Source organism: Hypanus sabinus, chromosome 4 (assembly GCF_030144855.1).
Source record: "Hypanus sabinus isolate sHypSab1 chromosome 4, sHypSab1.hap1, whole genome shotgun sequence".
Lineage (NCBI taxonomy): Eukaryota > Metazoa > Chordata > Chondrichthyes > Myliobatiformes > Dasyatidae > Hypanus > Hypanus sabinus.
The window spans coordinates 130,829,576-130,848,414 of record NC_082709.1 but is presented as its reverse complement, the minus strand read 5'-3'; the positions used below and the strand labels follow the sequence as shown (position 1 = coordinate 130,848,414).

Genomic DNA, 18,839 nt, shown 5'->3' with positions numbered 1-18,839 from the left:
TGACAGAGATGACTGCAGGCTGACTGAGCTGCCAATGTCTGACTCAGATCGAGCCAGTGCGTAGGAGGACAGTTTGATTCACATGCCTGCCCCGGTGAGACCCTGCTCTTCAAGAAATAGATTTTGATGATGTCATTCCCTAAAGGTGAATTTTCACCTTTCCTGAAAACTGTTCTATACAATGACTGAGTAAAGCTGGAGAAGTGCTGAGCCTATAGGTTAACAGCTGGATGCTGGTCTCAGTTGACAGCCTCTCTTTACCTGCAGTGACTGTGGCAAGTAAATCGGTAGGCCAAATCATCATTGCATCAGCATCCACCTGTACTAACCTGCTCAGGATGCTGGCCTGGGAGAAGTCCACAAAGCAGAGCAGGCATGGCCGGAGACTGAGTACATCCCGGTGCCTGCCCAGGAACTGCTGCCAAGGGGCTTTGAACTTCTGTCAAATATCCCTGATAATTAACTGCTCAGCCAGATCTTCTAACAAGCTGAACAACTGAGTTCTCTTGCATGACACTACAGAAGACATCACAGCAACACACGACATCTTTGTTGCCAACTCGGTGCAGAGAGCCACTGGAGAATTCTGCCAGATGATTCCATTCACTGTACGTACTGCTATGAAGCCAGTCACAAAGGGTTGCCAAGGTAGTTCCATTCATTCAGCTTGACATTAGTCCCTAGCTGATGAATTTGTAGGTTGTTAGCTTCAGCACTCATTCAGTTCTCATGGGATCAAGGATTATTGACTCACCTTGCAGTCATACCTGCATCATCTGAAAAAGACCTCATCCCCTTAATGTGCAGTGAACAAGCAGTTCGAGGCAGAAAAGTTCTGAGATGCTACATTTCTAAAATGAGAATATGAAGTATGAGAAATGCTTAACTATGCAGGGAGAAACAAGATTGACATTGTTGGTCACCAGCTTTTCATTGGAAGCTAGAACTAAGTTCTGATGAAAGGTCATCTGCCCAAAATATTGGGTCAAATTGAGCCCAGAATTGATCAGCTCTTCCATAGGATACTGCTGCCCATCTGCCAGCTCTCCTGTGTATTGGTATTGGTTTTTTTTACTCTCATATGTTGTCAGGACACTGGAGCAGGGACCCAATTGCAGACCAAGTACTGTGCACACTGTGTTACTTATTGAGCAACAAATCCAGGGGTGCAAACCAAGTCGGCCTCAAAGTTCAGGCGGAGATCAAAACATCCAGAGAAACCCTAAAATCAGAATCAGGAAAACTCACTGGCACAATCTGGCGACAAGCTGATGAAAACACAGGACTGAAATACACTGAGCAATAAACAGAGAGGCAGATGATAGGTGGAGCACAGTGAGACACAGGTGGCAGCAATGCGGGTAGTAATGGGAAACTGATGAGAATGGAGTAATCAGTGATACAGGGGCTGGAGTAGAGCAGGGGTGGGGGCAGGAGGACATGGGACATGAAAACAAACAAGACAGCATGGCAATACAAAATCACAGAATGACAGCTGGGGGAAACACACAAAGAGGCAGTTCAACTGGAGGCAATGGCCCATGTACCAATATACAGTGAAAAGCTAGTCTTGCATACTGTTCATACAGATCGAATGATTCCAGAGCGTATTAACATAGAACAAAGTAAAACCATAACAATGCAGAATAAAGTGTTAAAGCTACAGTGACAGTGTAATGCAGGCAAAGAATAATGTGCAGTATCATAAAAAGATAGACTGTGAGGTCAAGAGTCTACTTATTATACAAGCGGTCCATTCAAGAGTCTTATAACTGTGGGATAGAAGCTGCCCTTGAGCCTGGTGGTGTGTGCTTTCAGACTTTTGTATCTTCTTTCTGATCAGAGAGGTGCAAAGATAGGACGTCCAGGGTGACTGGGTCTTTGATTATGCTTAGTCCCTTACTGATGCAACAAGAAATGTTGAGAGAGACCACATTGGGAAACTGGTTTCCTTGATATGCTGAGCTGTGCCCACTACACTGCAATTTCTTGCGATACCAAGTCATTGTGCATCCATATAGAATGCTTTCAGTGGTAGATTAATAAAAATTGGTAAGTGTTGACGAGGACCTGCCTAATCTCTTATCCCCCTGAGGAACCAGAGGCATCAGTGAACTTTATTGGTCATGACATAAAGATGACTGTACCATGGCATTCACCTTCCATGTCTGTAGTGACCCTGGATCTCCTTACATTGGAGATGAATTCATTTGCAGTTTATAGTTTAACCATATAAACATATAACAATTACAGCACAGAAACAGGACATCTCGGCCCTTCTAGTCCATGCCAAACACTTACTATCACCTAGTCCTACCTACCTGCACTCAGCCCATAACCCTCCATTCCTTTCCTGTCCATATACCTATCCATTTTTTTTAAATGACAAAATTAAACCTGCCTCTACCACTTCTACTGGAAGCTTGTTCCACACAGCTATCAGTCTCTGAGTAAAGAAGTTCCTCCTCATGTTACCCCTAAACTTTTGTCCCTTAATTCTCAACTCATGTCCTCTTGTTTGAATCTCCCTTACTCTCAATGGAAAAAGCATATCCATGTCAACTCTATCTATCCCCCTCATAATTTTAAATACCTCTGTCAAGGCCCCCTTAACCTTCTATGCTCCAAAGAATAAAGACCTAACTTGTTCAACCTTTCCCTGTAACTTAGGTGCTGAAACCCAGGTAACATTCTAGTAAATCTCCGCTGTACTCTCTCTATTTTGTTGACATCTTTCCTATATTTCGGTGACCAGAACTGTACACAATACTGCAAATTTGGCCTCACCAGTGCCTTGTATAATTTTAACATTACATCCCAACTCCTACACCCAATGCTGTGATTTATAAAGGCCGGCATACCAAAAGCTTTCTTCACCACCCTATCCACATGAGATTCCACCTTCAGGGAACTATGCACCCTAATTCCTAGATGTCCTATTTTGATTAGTCCTACCAAAATGTAGCACCTCACACTTATCAGCATTAAACTCCATCTGCCATCTTTCAGCCCACTCTTCTAACAGGCCTAAATCTCTCTGCAAGCTTTGAAAACCTACTTCATTATCCACAATGCCACCTATCTTAGTATCATCTGCATACTTACTAATCCAATTTACCAACCTATCATCCAGATCATTAATGTATATGACAAACAACATTGGACCCAGTACAGATCCCTGAGGCACACCACTAGTCACCAGCCTCCAACCTGACAAACAGTTATCCACCACTATTCTCTGGCATCTCCCCTCCAGTCACTGTTGAATCCATTTTACTACTTCAATATTTATACCTAACGATTGAACCTTCTTAATCAACCTCTTGTGTGGAACCTTGTCAAAGTCTGTACTGAAATCCATATAGACAACATCCACTGCTTTACCCTCCTCAACTTTCCTAGTAACCTCTTCAAAAAATTCAATAAGATTTGTCAAAACATGACCTTCCACACACAAATCCATGTTGACTGCTCCTAATCAGACCCTGTCTATCCAGATAATTATATATACCATCTCTAAGAATACTTTCCATTAATTTACCCACCACTGACGTCAAACTTACAGGCCAATAATTACTAGGTTTACTCTAAGAGCCTTTTTTAAACAATGGAACCACATGAGCAATACGCCAATCCTCTGGCACCATCCCCGTTTCTAATGACATTTGAAATATTTCCGTCAGAGCCCCTGTTATTTCTACACTAACTTCCCTCAAGGTTCTAGGGAATATCCTGTCAGGATCTGGAGACTTGTCCACTTTTATGTTCTTTAGAAGTGCCAGTACTTCCTCTTCTTTAATCATCATAGTTCCATAACTACCCTACTTGTTTCCCTTACCTTACACATTTCAATATCCTTCTCCTTAGTAAATAGCGAAGAAAAGAAATTGTTCAAAATCTGCCCCATCTCTTTTGGCTTCACACACAGCTGTCCACTCTGATTCTCTAAGGGACCAATTCTATCCCTCACTATCCTTTAGGTATTAATATAAGTTTGTTTTTCTGTTCTTTTTTTCTAATTAATTTAGTTATTTTTTCTCTTTTTAACTACATTAATAATAATTACTAATTCAATAATGTTGAATTACTTGAATTCACTTAATGTCAGAGGTTTTTGAAGTCAGACTGTCAAAAGCCATCAGGATGGTACAGGGTCTGGGGCTTCAGTATCTTCTGCCTAAGCCACAGTCACTGTTCATCTTAGAGAAGGACAATGGAATGGAAATATCCATTTCAGTAAATTCTGTGGAGATGCTGCTAGTAATCATGGCACATAAGCTGAATTCAGGCAGATCAAGTGTGATCCGGCCTGGCAACTCTGAATCTCACCCAACAGCTATTACATGACCTGTCAAGTATTGATAGATCATTCAGTGGTTGAATTTGTAAAAAAGTATGTTCACTGCTTTAGTGTTTTATTCTGTGTGTTTTGCATCTTTGTGCATCAGCATGCATATACTAAAGGTTCAATTATTTTTATGACCTCATCAATTTTTTTAAAAGATTTATTTTACTGAATATGAGCTCCAAAATAATCAATCCTGGTATTCGTTTGTTAATAACTATGATGTACTTTGTGGCTGGAAGGTCACACGTAATGACAATAACTTAATAGTATATTTTACTACCTTGCAGAACATATTTCTAAAGGTAGTGCCCTTGACAAACCATAAATTATTCCTGTGAAGTTTTAACTGCTACAAATCATGATGGCAATGAAGATAGCAACCAGATATCCCAAATCAATGGCTCCTGGAGCCTACCCACGTATTCTGTTCAGGAAGCAGAGTTTCTTCATGTAAATTCAATTTTTATGACATAATGGTTATAAACGTAGTGTGCAAAAGTGCATTTCTTTTTCATTTACCATTCTCATCTCTGGTTGTCTGACAATCACACAGCTGTCATTGACCTAATAATATATTTTCTACCTCTGATGCAACTGTCAATCAGGCAGGCCGCTGGACAATGGAAGGCAATCTGCTTTCTTATAATAGGATAAATGAAGTGACTGAGGGCATGGCTTTTTCCAGACTGATGGAATTTGACTGCATTTGAATGGCGTCTAACATTTCCCGAGGCTTTGAGCTGGTTGGCAATGTCTCCAATCTATTGGAACTTCTTCAAATTTGCTTAGTTTTTTAATAGAGAGGACCCTTTTCTAATTAATGCAAGATGATGGCATTGACAAATGGTGATAATTTGTTTTCTGAACACAATACAGATTTTGTTTGATGAGCAGTGTACTGCAGAATGATGGGAAAGCTTGTCAGTTCTTGGAGACAAGTAATCAAGATGGAGTTTCCGGAGTTCATAAACAATTTCCTTTTTGTTTGTGTCTGCTCCATTCACACGGGAATAATGAACAATGATTTAAGATCATGGCATATTATTATGTTTCAGGATGTAATCTGACCCAGTGTCAAGATTTTGTCGGAAAATGGATGATGCTCTTCGTTGCCAATAAAAAATAATTTCCTTAAGTTTTTTCAGGAAATTTCATGTTTGATGATGTATGGGAAAGATTTAAAAGATGTTTTTTTACAGTTACTTCTCAAATATTAAGGCATAGAGTTCCCCATTTAAAAAAAGCTTGCACAAATGCAATAAATCCACTTGCAATTTTAGCTTGACACTTCTAATATGATACAAGCATTTAAATCCATTTATTTCAATTACCTGTTATTCTAATAGAAACAAAGGATTAACATTAAGTATTCATTTGCATATCACTTGCAACAATTTCCGGATCAGTCATGCTAACTTTAAGCAGCTACAAGGGAAAGGTGAGGATGTAAGTGTAAATTCCAAATGTAAATATTATTTTCTTGGAATCACCATTTTGCTCCATCTTCCAGAATTTCTCTGCAGTTCCTACTCTTGATCACTAGACTTCACGATTACATTCCTAAACCTTTTTGCCGCCATCTGTGTTATGTAAACAAATTCTACTTTTTGGACTGTGAAATTAAGTGCAGGTCAAAGAACCTTCTTGGGTAACTTTCACACTCTCCATTAAAAGTTTTGGATCAGGAGAGTGTGTTGCAGGAATCTGAATACAGAACTTCACTTGGATCCCAAATAAATCATTTGTTCAAATGTCACTAAAGTTAACAGCTGCCAGGATCCTGCACATAATTTGCTTTGATTTGTAGGGCACTTGTCCTAGCATTCCTATCTTGAGGAACATCTGCAGCAAATAAGCACAGCAACACTATCAGTTCGCTGCAGGCCTTTTGCTTAATGCTTATTTTTAAGCAATGGCTATTGAATTCTTAATGTGCTTCTTCCAAGTGGTTCAATTTTAGAATACTCTTGCATCGAAGAAGCAATTTGAATATTTTCCATTTTTACAACATATGCAGATGCAATAATCTTCCTCCACAAAAGGTCATTGTTTTTTTAAATTCAGCTGAATATTAAGGATAGTTCTTCATTTTTCAGTACTGATGAAAATAAATGTGCTTCATCATTGAAAGTTAGCATGCAATTGGATGGAATTCCATAATGTAAAAAACTTCTGAATTTAGATACTGAACCAACTGTTCCTTCTTCTCATCAATAATGTTACACACAGAGATACACTCTACATCTCTGAAAGCTCAAAACTTTCTTTTAAAATAGATCAGAAAAATATTACTGACAAGATTTTTTTTAAAAAAGCTCAAAAAGATAATGCGCTCAAAATTCTTCCAGTTGAAGACTGGAGAAGTTCATTTGAAACCAGTGAAAGTCAAGGGAAAAGTAGGTAAATTGGATTTTGTCTCTCAGTGTGCATCTGCAATACCTCTATATTTCACGTAGATGCTTGCAATACCTAGGTGTTAAGTCCCACGATAATGTGCTTCCCTGTTGTTTGCATATCAATAGTGTATAAAGCCAACAAATGATGTACCTCATCTATAATTCAAGAGGCAACAGTGGTGGTTATTTTATGTAAATATCATTCACAAGTACAGGGGATGCCAGTTAATTGGGCCATCAGTTAATCAGAGCAGTTATTTATTAGGGACAACTCTTAATGAGCAAGAACTAACTGAGAAACTAGCTGAGATTCCCTTTGTTTATTTGGGACACTATGTCATTTAATTGGGGAGTCTGTTTCTAACCAGCATCAGTCACGTGCACTTGCATAGCTATTACCCCCTACACCATGCTTAGAGCAAACAGTTTTCAAAAAATGTCCATTGTGTGTGCTTATGTTCAAGAAGCAGTGATTTTTTTGTCACTGTTAGTGGCGAGAAATAAGCAGTAAGACAATTCAGAACTGTTTCAAGCATTCAGGCTTGGAGATGCCAAAAATGGCCGTGAATGAAAATGAAACAATTCCAGTATTTCAAGTTAGGAACTACGAAGAATCTGAAAGTATCAACAATTTTCTTGAATGTTACAATAAAAATTTAAATTTAAAAGGTACAATCATCGAAAGCATTGCATAAAAGCAGTTCAGTGTCTGTGCTGATTTTGTTCATTTACAGTCAATCAAAAGGACATGCCAGTGTACTGTATGAATTCCTCTGTCGATAACTATTAAGAACTAAAACACAATTTTATGGTACTATAGTAGTTCAAATGCATAATGTATATGTATTTAATAAGTATTTCCATGAATCTTCAGCTAACTGGGGCAACTGCTTAATTTGGCCAAAATGTACTGGTCCCAGTGTGTTCCATTTAACTGGAATACACTGTATTTTACAATTTGTAACACGTGCAAGATTAGCATTGACCAGCCACTAACATAAATGTCACCTCCCTATTTTTGTACACTATATGGCAAATAGAACCTTCCAATATCCAGTCTTAATTGTTCCTGATATCTAGCTCGTCCACCTTCTCCCATCCACCATCCAGCCTTCCAGAGCCCTCCCAATATCCAGTCTCCAACAGCATTCCCATTCTTCAGATACCTCCAACCCAACCATGTCCTTTGTAAGCCTCTCTATAGTAGTTGACCACAGGTTTCCTAAGTTTGTGGGTTTGTCCTATGAGGAGAGATGTTTTCTGTAGAACCAAGAAAGATGAGAGGTAATTTCCTTCAAACTTATAAGATTTTTACAGGGATCAATGGGCTGGATGCAGACAGGCTTTTTCCTCTGACTGAGTAGTGAGAATCGAGGGTCACTGTCTTAGAGAAGAGGGAAGAGTGCATGGAACTGTGATGAGGCAACACGTCTTCACTCAGAAGGTGAAGAATCTTTAGAGTGCGCTGTCCCAGGAGTTGTGAATGCTAATTCAGTAAGGCCATTCAGACTGGAGGTCAATAGATTTCTGGAAACTACGGAAATCAAGGAATTAAGGAAACTGCAGGAAAATTGAGATGTAATAGAAAATTACTGGGTGGTGGGGCTAGCTGGAAAAGCCAAATGTTTGCAATCCAATTCCTTGTCTTTACCATTATCTTTCACTAATCAAGAAACTGGATGGGTTGCACAATTTCTTCCCTGCTTGATGCTGCATCTCTCTGTAATTTCTGAGCTTGAGTTTTAAAAGTGAGTTGTGGGAGATTGAATCATTTGACACAGATTCATCCCTTTCACTGCAGTCACTGTGCTAATTGGCACCAATCTCCGGTTTTCTTTTTACATATTGTTTGTGCTTTAAACAAAAGTTCCAATCGCAGTGGACTATTTGCTGAATATTTTCAAGAAAATTTACTTCCACTTGCATCATCATCTGTATTGTTGCTTTGCTGGAATTGTATGTCCTTATGTTCTATGAGCATTTTAATAAATTATTTATCTTGTTGGGGGCCATTTCATTCCCTATGAGGTTGATTTTATTCTGACCTCTGGCGTGAAGTAGTCACAACTCAACCAGCAACCATCAACTCTTTTCATAAAGGCAAGAAATAAGTGTTTTTTTATGTAAGTGACATGAAATTTACAACCACATTTAACACCATAGTGTTTATCATTTTACAGTATTTTGGGCCTGTGTGTTTCTCTGTTAAACCACTTCACATACACTGAACATCCACATCTAAATTAACAATGTTGTCAGAATTTATGCCACTTAGATTCTTGTTGGCTCTTATTGAAGTATTAATGGATCATAGTTGCAGATACATTATAGTTCCTTACTCATTCCCAGCAGCATAATTGCATTATGTACATCACTAAATGAATTTAGTAGGTTGTAAATATTAATTAGTAAATGGACATTTTGCCCCCTTTTATGTGAGGCCACAGAGGAAGCCGTTTAAAATCCAGAGTGGAGTCTGAAGGACGGAGGTCAAACTTGTTGATCCATGAAGCCGATGAAATAGAAATCTCAGCACTCCCTGGCACACAAAACATTGGGCTGCCATAATGTACATCTTTACAGTAACTTCCTTGAGACTGATACAATTATCGTTATCTTGTTTAGCTTCTTTTTCTAAAAAATTCTAGGATTCCTGTTATAAATTGCCAAAATGAACCATGTATTTGAATTAAGTGAAAGGGATCTTACAGACCAACTAATGGATTGAAAATGTTGAGTACTTTTCAATACAGTGGTCACACTCAGATCTTAAAATCTAAATAATCTGAACTAAAGATGTCCATAAATCTTGTTTCTTCATCTTGTTCACTTCATAATAAGAAGGTACAGATCACTTCATTGATTTCTATTTTATCAGTTTCCTCTTAAAGGTGTCCTTCAATGTGAATCAATCAATCACTTTTTCTAGATCAACATTGTGATGTCTCCCAGTCCAGTCACTACTTACTGCCTCCTTTCTCTTTCCACTGAACTTAAATCAATGAGCTACAAACTAACTTGAGTTCAGACTGTGCCATGAAAATGAATAATATAGTAATTGGTTCATAATAATGTACTGTACAGAATAATTACTTTTTCTGTCATAAAACCACTTTGAGATGTATGTATACACAAATATACATCTGGATGTCCACATACATATTACATAAATACTGCACATAACTGAAAAATCTATTTTCACAAGAGACATCATAGCTTTACATGATGGTTTACATAGATTTTGTGACAGATTTTTGGCAAAATTATCCATGTTCAAAGTTTAGTGAAGTTTATCCAGTTCAAAATTCAACAAACTCTCTTTATTGACTTGATTATTTCTTAGCTAGCTTTCATCTGGACAAGAAAAGTATATCTGTCCATCAAAGGAAGACAGGATTGAATTTCCTGGAGTTAATTCAGTTAATCAGAGAGGATAAATCTGGGTTAAATACACAATCTCAAATATATTATTTATACCACTCAGAGTTTGGAATAACAAATTTACTATGTAATAGAACAAAATTGCTGATAAGTTTTCATATACAATTATACCAAAATAATAAAAAAGGTTTTATAAAAGGAATAATTCTTTGTCCTGTCATATCCAAGGATGACAGCTTGATTTGTACAGTTCATCAACTGCCTGAAGCAGGAGAGTTTTCAAAGTGGGAAAGACATTGTACTGTGGCAGTTCGGCTCCCTCAAGCTCAGAAATCTGGATCCAGTGGTATGAGTAGTCGTCATAACTGGCGTCTTCCTTGGATGGAGTGGACAACCATGATTTCTTCTGTGCCTTGTCATGCCCTTTGTTCTCCACAGAGCGTTGGAGAACTGCCTTCCTGGCATAAGAGCAAAATATGCTATAAAAAAGAGCATGCTGGAAACAGCAATTCAAATAGCATATATGGATATTGAAACAATTCATATTATGCAATAAAAACCTTTCATCATGATCAAGATTATTTAATTTTTCTTGTATACAAGTGTAAAGGAGAATGAAATAATTGTTATTCTGGATTTGATACAACACAAAAAAACTCAAAAGGTAAAGGACACAAATAAAATAATAAAAAACAATAAATATAATTAGATAAGATAGTTTATATACATGGATTAATTGTCTGTCTGTAAACGTAGAATATAGAGCGTAGAAAACCTACAGCACGATACAAGCCCTTCAGCCCACAGTGCTGTGCCAAACATGTACTTAAAGTGATGCTAGGAACAGAGGTGACTATAGATAAGGTGACTCTGACAGGAAATGATAAACTAGTGGTAGTTGGGAGCATGGAGGAGTGGGCTGGTGGGTTGAGGTGTTGATCAGCCTTACTGCTTGTGGAAAAGGAGTGTTTTTGAGTCCACTGATCCTGTTATGGATACTATGTAGCCTCCTCCCTGATAGTGGGACAAACAGTCCATGAGCAGGGTGGGTGGGACTTCATGATGTGGCCCTTTTTCGGCACCTTGCTGCATGTATGTTCTTGATAGCAGGTAGGCTGGTGCTGGTGATGCATTGGGCAGTCTTGACTGCCCATCGTAAAGTTTCCCTGTCCATCACTGTGCGGTTTCCACACCATGCAGTGATGCAGCTTGTTAGGGTGCTCTGTACTGCACATCTGTAGAATGACATGACCATGGATGTGTGAAGTCCAGCTCTCATTAGTCTCCTCAGGAAAGAGGGGCATTGGTGAGCTTACTCTGACTGTGTAGGATGTGTTCTGGGACCAGGTTAGAGATTCTGAAAGATGTACACTCCCAGGAGTTTGAAACTGCTTGCAGTTTCCACTGATGTAAATTGGATGTGAGTGGTACAAGTTCTCTCAAAGTTGGTAACCATGTCCTTTGAGTCGTTGACAAGGATGAGGTTATTTGCCTGGCACCAGGCCTCAAGATATTCCACCTCCTCTCATCATCTCATCATTGTTGGTAAGGAGCCCTCCCACTGTCGTGTTGTCAGCAAACTTGACGGTCTGTTCATCGTGCAGTTGTATGTGAACAGAGTTTTCAGCACACAGCCCTGAGGGCACCATTTTGAGGATGATGGGAAGGTTTATATTTGCAGTTTTTTGTGACTTCAATAAACTATATATGTTCATGTTGGTAACATAAAATGAAAGATGCAAAGCTTATGTTCCAGTATATGTTTTTAATAAATAATTTAGCAGAGTTCAATATCTATAGTGGTTTATGTTGGGTCTACAAAAATGTGAAGTGAGCCTTCGCCAGATATTTAGTGATTGTGAACATCCAGCACTGAATAATCCTTATTTAATGGTACATTATAATTGGTTTGAAAGACCTATTCAGAATGGAAGTGGGTTAGATTCTGTAAGTGTCTAATTGAGATGGGCTGCTAAAATGTTCAGCTCATGCTGGAAAGAGATCATTTGATATCAATCCATCTCTCTGCAAAACTATCCCTTGCCAGTATGCGGCATGTTGCTGCCACAACAGCAATGTTAGATTAGGACACGGTGTTCTGAGTGATGTCATATATTTGTGAAATGTACCATCTTTCTTCATAAGAGTCACTGATCTCATTTGAATATAGCATCTAAAGTGTTGGTATTTCATCCCAGATTGAAGACGGTATTGAAGGGTGTCAGCCTGTTGCCAGCCAAGTTTTTTTGTTTTAAGAACCAAAATAGATCATATTTGATCCAAACCAAGCAGTCATAGAAAATGAGAATGCCTGCACTCAATGGCTGCTTTATTAGATACATCTGTACACCTACTCATTAATGCAAATATCTAATCAGTAATTCAATGCATGAAAGCATGCAGATATGGGCAAGAGATTCAGCTGCTGTACAGACCAGACATCAGAATAGAGAAGAAATGTGATCTAAGTGACTAAGTGAAACAATTGTTGGTGCTAGAAAAGGTGACTTGAGTATCTCAGAAACTGCTGATATCCTGGGATTTTCACACACAGCAGTCTCTAGAGTTTACAGATAATAGTGTGGAAAGCAAAAGTGAGCAATAGTTCTATGGACGAACACACCTTGTTAATATGACTAGTTCAAGCTGACAGGAAAGCAACAGTAGCTTGTGTGTTATAACAGTAGCATGCAGAACAGCATCTCTGAATGCACAACATGTCGAACCTTGAAACAGATAGGCTACAGCAGCAGAAAACCATGAACGTACACTCTGGTGCCTGATAAAGTGGCCACTGAATGTATGTGGTACATTTGAGCATGGTGTACCATTAAGAACTAAAGATAGCATCTGACATGATTTTTAATATGTTATTTTCCCAGCCCTGCAGTTACTTGAGATTTGACTGTGTTTAGAAAAGAGTGCATAATAGGTAGCTATATCTGATATTGGCTGTACTGAGCAACACATTAAAGAGCCTACAGACACAATACAGAGAAAAAGGATTTAATCACTGAACATACCTGGCCTACTGGGCAGAATAAGAAGGTGGGGAGAGTGGAAAGAGCGCAAGCTAGAAGGTGATAGGTGAGGCCAAATGGAGGGGGGGGTTGAAGTCAGAAACTGGGTGGTGATAGGTGGAAAAAGTAAAGACCCTTTACCCCACCTTCTTCTTCTGGATTCTTCCCCCTTTCCTTTCCAGTCCTAATGAAGAGTCTCAGCTCAAAACATTGACTGTTTATTCCTTTCCATAGATGCTGCCTGATCTGCTGAGTTCCTCCAGCATTTTGTATGTGTTACCCCGGATTTCCAACATCTACAGAATCTCTTGTGCACCATGATACAGAACTGTATGGAAGATCTCTCCAGTATTCATTTATCCCTGAAGCACCATGCAAGTTATCTGTTCATTATTATATGGCCCTTTATGTGTCCAAACTGACTGACACTGTTCCTACATCGCTAATATTTGTGCATTTCAAATAATATTTTGTTAGCTTTAGTGGCTTTGAACATCCAGAGCTTAAGGAGATCATTAGGTTAGAGCTTATTTTAGTTTTGGCTGCTATTGTGCCCTGTAGGACCTAAACTGAAAGGACTGGTACATTATTTACAAAGTCACAGAAAAGAATGAAGTTTGCTGTGTACTTTCCCTTTGGGGGGGTATTAAAGTGATGTAGAATACTGGTATCAGTGAAAGGATTGTAAACTATGAAAATTCTCCGAAAATTGCTAACACACTTTGTGATGGACTTTCTTTCCCTGAGTGAAGGAGCCTTTTCTTTTTGCCAGGCTTGGAACTGCCACTTGTAAACATCAAATAGCTGTAAATTAAACTTCCAACCAATATTCACTGCTTAGCTTCTGGTTGTAAATGGGAGCTGGTCTTCATTTCTCAATGAAAATAGAAAGCAGTAATCAGTTTGAAGTTTAATGCACAGCTTTCCAAACAAGCTCTGTCTATAGAAAGCAGGATGTTGAGCTATAGTACCTGTTTAACTGCTGAAGAAGTGTAGTATAAGACAATAGGTTATTTAATTTGGCTTGTTTCAAAACAATTGACAATGGCTAAGTCAGAGTTCAAGAAAGCTTGCAGACCAGGTGGATACAATCACTTAGCATGAAAATAAATGATCTATTAATAACTGGCAATGCTTGTGTACTTGGGGAAGTTAGCTTCACAGCATTAATTGTGGGTATCTGGGATCTGTGTCTCCAAGAAGCTTTTAGACTGCCTATGTTAAAAGGTACCTGAAAAAAATATCACAAGAGTGGCAAAGAAAATTATAAATGAAGAGAGAAATTCAGGCTTATTAGGAATGGAGTAAGCAACATCAAGAAGCATGAAAGAAACATGGGTGAACTGCCTTTGATTTCTGTGACAGACGACTGGTTCATCTGCATCGTTGGTATGTCTTTTTGGCTTATAGGAATTGTATCTGTGCTTTAGAAATCCTTTGTGTTTTAGAAATGGTTTGTAATTTGGAAGTCTTTTATAAGATAGAATTCATCTGTGAATTTTAAATGTACTTTAAGAATGTTGTTTGGATTTAAATGTTTATAAATGAACAAAGTAGTTTAACTTTATTAGCTGGAAGTATCTTCTCCTTGGTAGGGAGGGGGACCCACCATACAAATAGTGGGTGTTGGCAGCTAAATTTACTAAGGAGAATAAACAGGGAAGTAAACTAGCCTTTGAAGATTGGATAGTTACAGTATCATTTCCCTTGAGTGAGGATGCTCATGGGTATTTGTATTTGATAGAATTTAAACTCTTCATTTAGGTTTAGAACTTCGTGATTAGCAAACACAATACCATCATAACTATAATTCGTGTGCTGAAAAGCTGAGGTATAGTATCAGATGCATGATGTAGAAATTAACTACGTAATATCACATTGACAAACTGAACGTTCCGTGGTAGAAACAGCTAAAACCTGTATTACAATGCAAATCTTATTATTATTGTTTGTACAGCCTCTGCCAAGACAATGTTTAAAATAAACATTTTTCCCAATCCTATGCTTGCAGTTGGAAGTCAATGACTTAATACTTTAAGTATAATCCCTTCAGAGAGACTGTTCAGTTATGTGATATAAAGCTCCTCATTGTAAAGCCTTTTAACAATGGTGACAATGATCTGTGAACACGTTTTAGAAATCGGCTTCTGTAAGTTAAATTGTACCAGCTGTATATTCTGCAACATTAACTCCTCATTATTGGCACTGTTGGTTGCAAGGGCGATTGTTACAAAGTGATGCTTTCCTTTCTCACTCCCTCAGCTCCATCCAGTCCATTTTCTGCAGACAACTTCCATTGCTTTTGAACGATCTGTAAGCTTTTGGTCTTTATTTGATACGTGTGACTCAGAATCTCAACCATTGCACCCACCTTCTTATTCCCAGCACCCACCTTTTATGGGTGGGCAAGAAAAAATAAGTTTTTACATAGTCTATGGGAGAAAAAGTTGAAAGTTTGAAGTCAGACTTCGAGGCCAGTTGGCTGGAGCCCTGCATCTGCAAATACACTGGGGTAGATCCAATGTCTGCATGTCCAAGTCCATTGGAGGTTGGAAGCCAAAGGAGATAGCCCATCTTGGGGTTAGAGGACTGTGTATGTGCGTGGGTGGGCGGGGGGGGGGGGGGGGGGAGGAGGCGGACTTGTTTTGCTGTTGTTGTTTTGTTGCTCATTGTGTTCTGTATTGTTCGCCTGACATTGTGAGCATGCTGTGTTGGTGCCAGAATGTGTAGCGACACTTGCGGGCTGCCCCCAGCACGCCCTCAGGTGTGTTGGTTGTCAATGCAAATTACGTGATTCACTGTATGTTTTGAGGTGCATGTGATAAATAAACTTGAATCTTGAATCTTCAAGTTGCACAAAGATACACTTCCCTGCTGCCTTTTGCAGGAAGTGAAGGTTTTATGAGAGGAATCTGTGATGGAGAGGCAACAAGATTCAGAAAATGAATTCTAACTTGAAATGTCCATGGTAAGGCTTCAAATGTAGTGGTGCACAAGAGACCAACATAGAGGAAATTGTAATACTATATTTGAAATATAGGTAAGGGTGTTTATCTTCCCGTGGAGCTGTCTTTCTCAATACAGCAAACCAGTATTCTATGAGAGAAAAGCAGCTTCAATGCAAAGTTGATTCAAACTAAACATATAAAAATAAATTTCTCCTGGAACTTTCCAGATTTTCTTTTAAACCTAAAATGGTGATGTTGTAATGTACATAAAACAAAGTTAGGAGATGGATTGCAATTATTTTTGTGAAGGTCTGAACCTGGTACAGAGCTGACCTTGTCTTTTCCATTCCAGAGCTGATGTACACTGTGGAACTTGCAGGAGGACTAGGGGCTATTCTTTTACTGCTGATCTGTCTGGTGACTGTGTACAAATGTTATAAGATAGATATCATGCTATTTTATCGCAATCATTTTGGAGCAGATGATCTAGATGGAGGTAAGAGCTGATATGTGAATTTTATATAATTTGATTTTCTGGATTCTAATGACAATAAACATTGCCATATGTGTAAATAAGTATTGTAATATAAATAATGTACTTGCATTTGAACTTTTGGTAGTTTGTGTATATGCACCCAATGCATCACCACCTTTACACCACTTTGTATGAGATCATCCCCAATGTGTTTTACTTTAAGATATGAAAAGAGCAGAAAGATATAGAACCTAACACTTCGCCTTTAATTTTATCTTGACTTCAATTTAATACGACAAATGTCACACTTATACTCATTAGTATTTCCCGTATCACTTTATGATAAATGCACTGAAATGTTTTCAACCGCACGTTAGGGTTAATCAAATAATACCAAAATAGAACAAATCATTGAAGATGGCAAACATTAATTTCTTTGTCAATACTTACAATAGATTTTGCACCTGTTTTCCATTGGCCTAGTTTCTAAAATTCTGCAGCTAATGCTAATATCATTAGCTAAATATAGAGCAAGAAAGTCAACAATTATAGTGTGCATATAGCATTGGTGATCAAGGGCTAATTTCTCTCCCAGTTGCTGCAAATATGTGCAAAAAAAATCAAGCAATTATTTAATTTTTGCCCAGAACACTTACAAAAACACATAGTCCATTATGAAATAGTTAGCACATGATCACATGTTGACTTAACTAGCAATGAATAGTCTTACTAAATATTTCAATAGTGGTTATCCCTGATTACTGTGTTTTTTGCGTTAGTTTTCTTTATTTTTATTTATTCAGAGACACAACATGGTACCAGGCCCTCCTAGCGCAATGAGCTCACACTGTCCTATTACACCCATGTCACCAATTAACCTACTTCCATATGTCTTTAAAATGTGGAAGGAAACCAGAGTAAACCCACATGGCCACAAAGAGAACATACAATCTCCTTACAGACAGCAACAGGAAGTCAACCTGGGGTGCTAATGCTGTAATAGCTTTACAAGAACTGCTTTGCTATTGTGCCACTCCAGTTAAGGTTATCTCAATATGTTCTTCATTATACTAATCAGATAACACAAATTGAGCAAGTATTTTGATTCATCCAATCTGAGTAGTACAATACAGAATAGCTTTATAGAGCTACGTAGATACAGATGGATTAAAAAGCTGACCAGTGCTTCTCCAGTTTCAAGGGACAGCAAGAATTACATGCTTTTACAACAAAATAATTTATGTAAGTAAAAAAGTGGATCCTGTTTCAAATGGAAATGATATAATGAAATGTAGATCAGGCTATATGAACACAATATTAACTTGAGCTTTTTGATACTGAACAAAGTTTAGTAATTTTTGATGCATTTCAACAAGTTATTTGAACGTCAGTGCGTGGTTGTGTAAAATACATGATAGTAAACAGGAAACCAAGACTATTTATATCCTAATTGGTATTTATATTGACTTCATTGGAAGTAAGCTTGAGATGGAACTCGTTATCATCCACCTTTGGTGGTCAAACCCATGACTGACTCCACCAACATATCAGTGTGTCTTTGCAAATAATATCAAACCCAAAATTAGCACAGAAATTGTTAACAGATTAGCGGGAGCTCAAGAACGTCTCTTGCAGAAGGAAAATGTTCAGGTTCAGATACACTAACACTTTTCAATTCAGAATATTGATTTTTATCACTGCTTCTTTCTTATAAGTAATATTTCAAAATGCTATAAACATTTAACCAAGTTTGTCAGATTTACTGATCAATTAATGATGTTTCTGCATCATCAAATGAAAATAACACAATGACAATGGAAAGCATAAGAGACTATTCAGAGAAAATATTTCCATTATTTTCCAGAGAATAAAGATTATGATGCATACCTGTCATACACCAAAGTGGACCCTGACCAGTGGAGCCAAGAAACTACTGAGGAAGAACGTTTTGCTCTGGAGATCTTACCAGATGTGCTAGAGAAACATTATGGGTACAAACTGTTCATCCCTGATAGGGATTTAATTCCTACAGGAAGTAAGTCAATTATTTTTTCCTGCCTTTAGCTTTCTTCAGCCAGCTCCACAATTTTGAAGAAGCAAAACTTTGCAAGTAATCACATTTGAAGTCTAGTAACTCTTCAGAATATCAGCTTAAAGGCTCAGTGGCTGGAACTCTCAGCTTTTGAGTTTAAAGGTTGCGGGCTCAAGTATCACTGCAGAAGCTTGAACGCAAATCCTGACTGACTCTGAAAAGGGTATGTATCCTCAAGG

The 18,839-nt window shown here is 38.1% G+C and overlaps 1 protein-coding gene across 1 annotated transcript in view; it reads left to right on the top strand.

Moving 5' to 3' along the window:
• Positions 1-18,839, top strand: part of LOC132393208 (interleukin-1 receptor accessory protein-like 1) — a 1,367,875-nt gene that overhangs the window by 1,333,215 nt on the left and 15,821 nt on the right. Inside the window, exons 9-10 of the mRNA XM_059968177.1 lie at positions 16,446-16,589; positions 18,433-18,603. Of these exons, the coding sequence (XP_059824160.1) occupies positions 16,446-16,589; positions 18,433-18,603 (315 nt within the window). The remainder of the gene's footprint in view (positions 1-16,445; positions 16,590-18,432; positions 18,604-18,839) is intronic.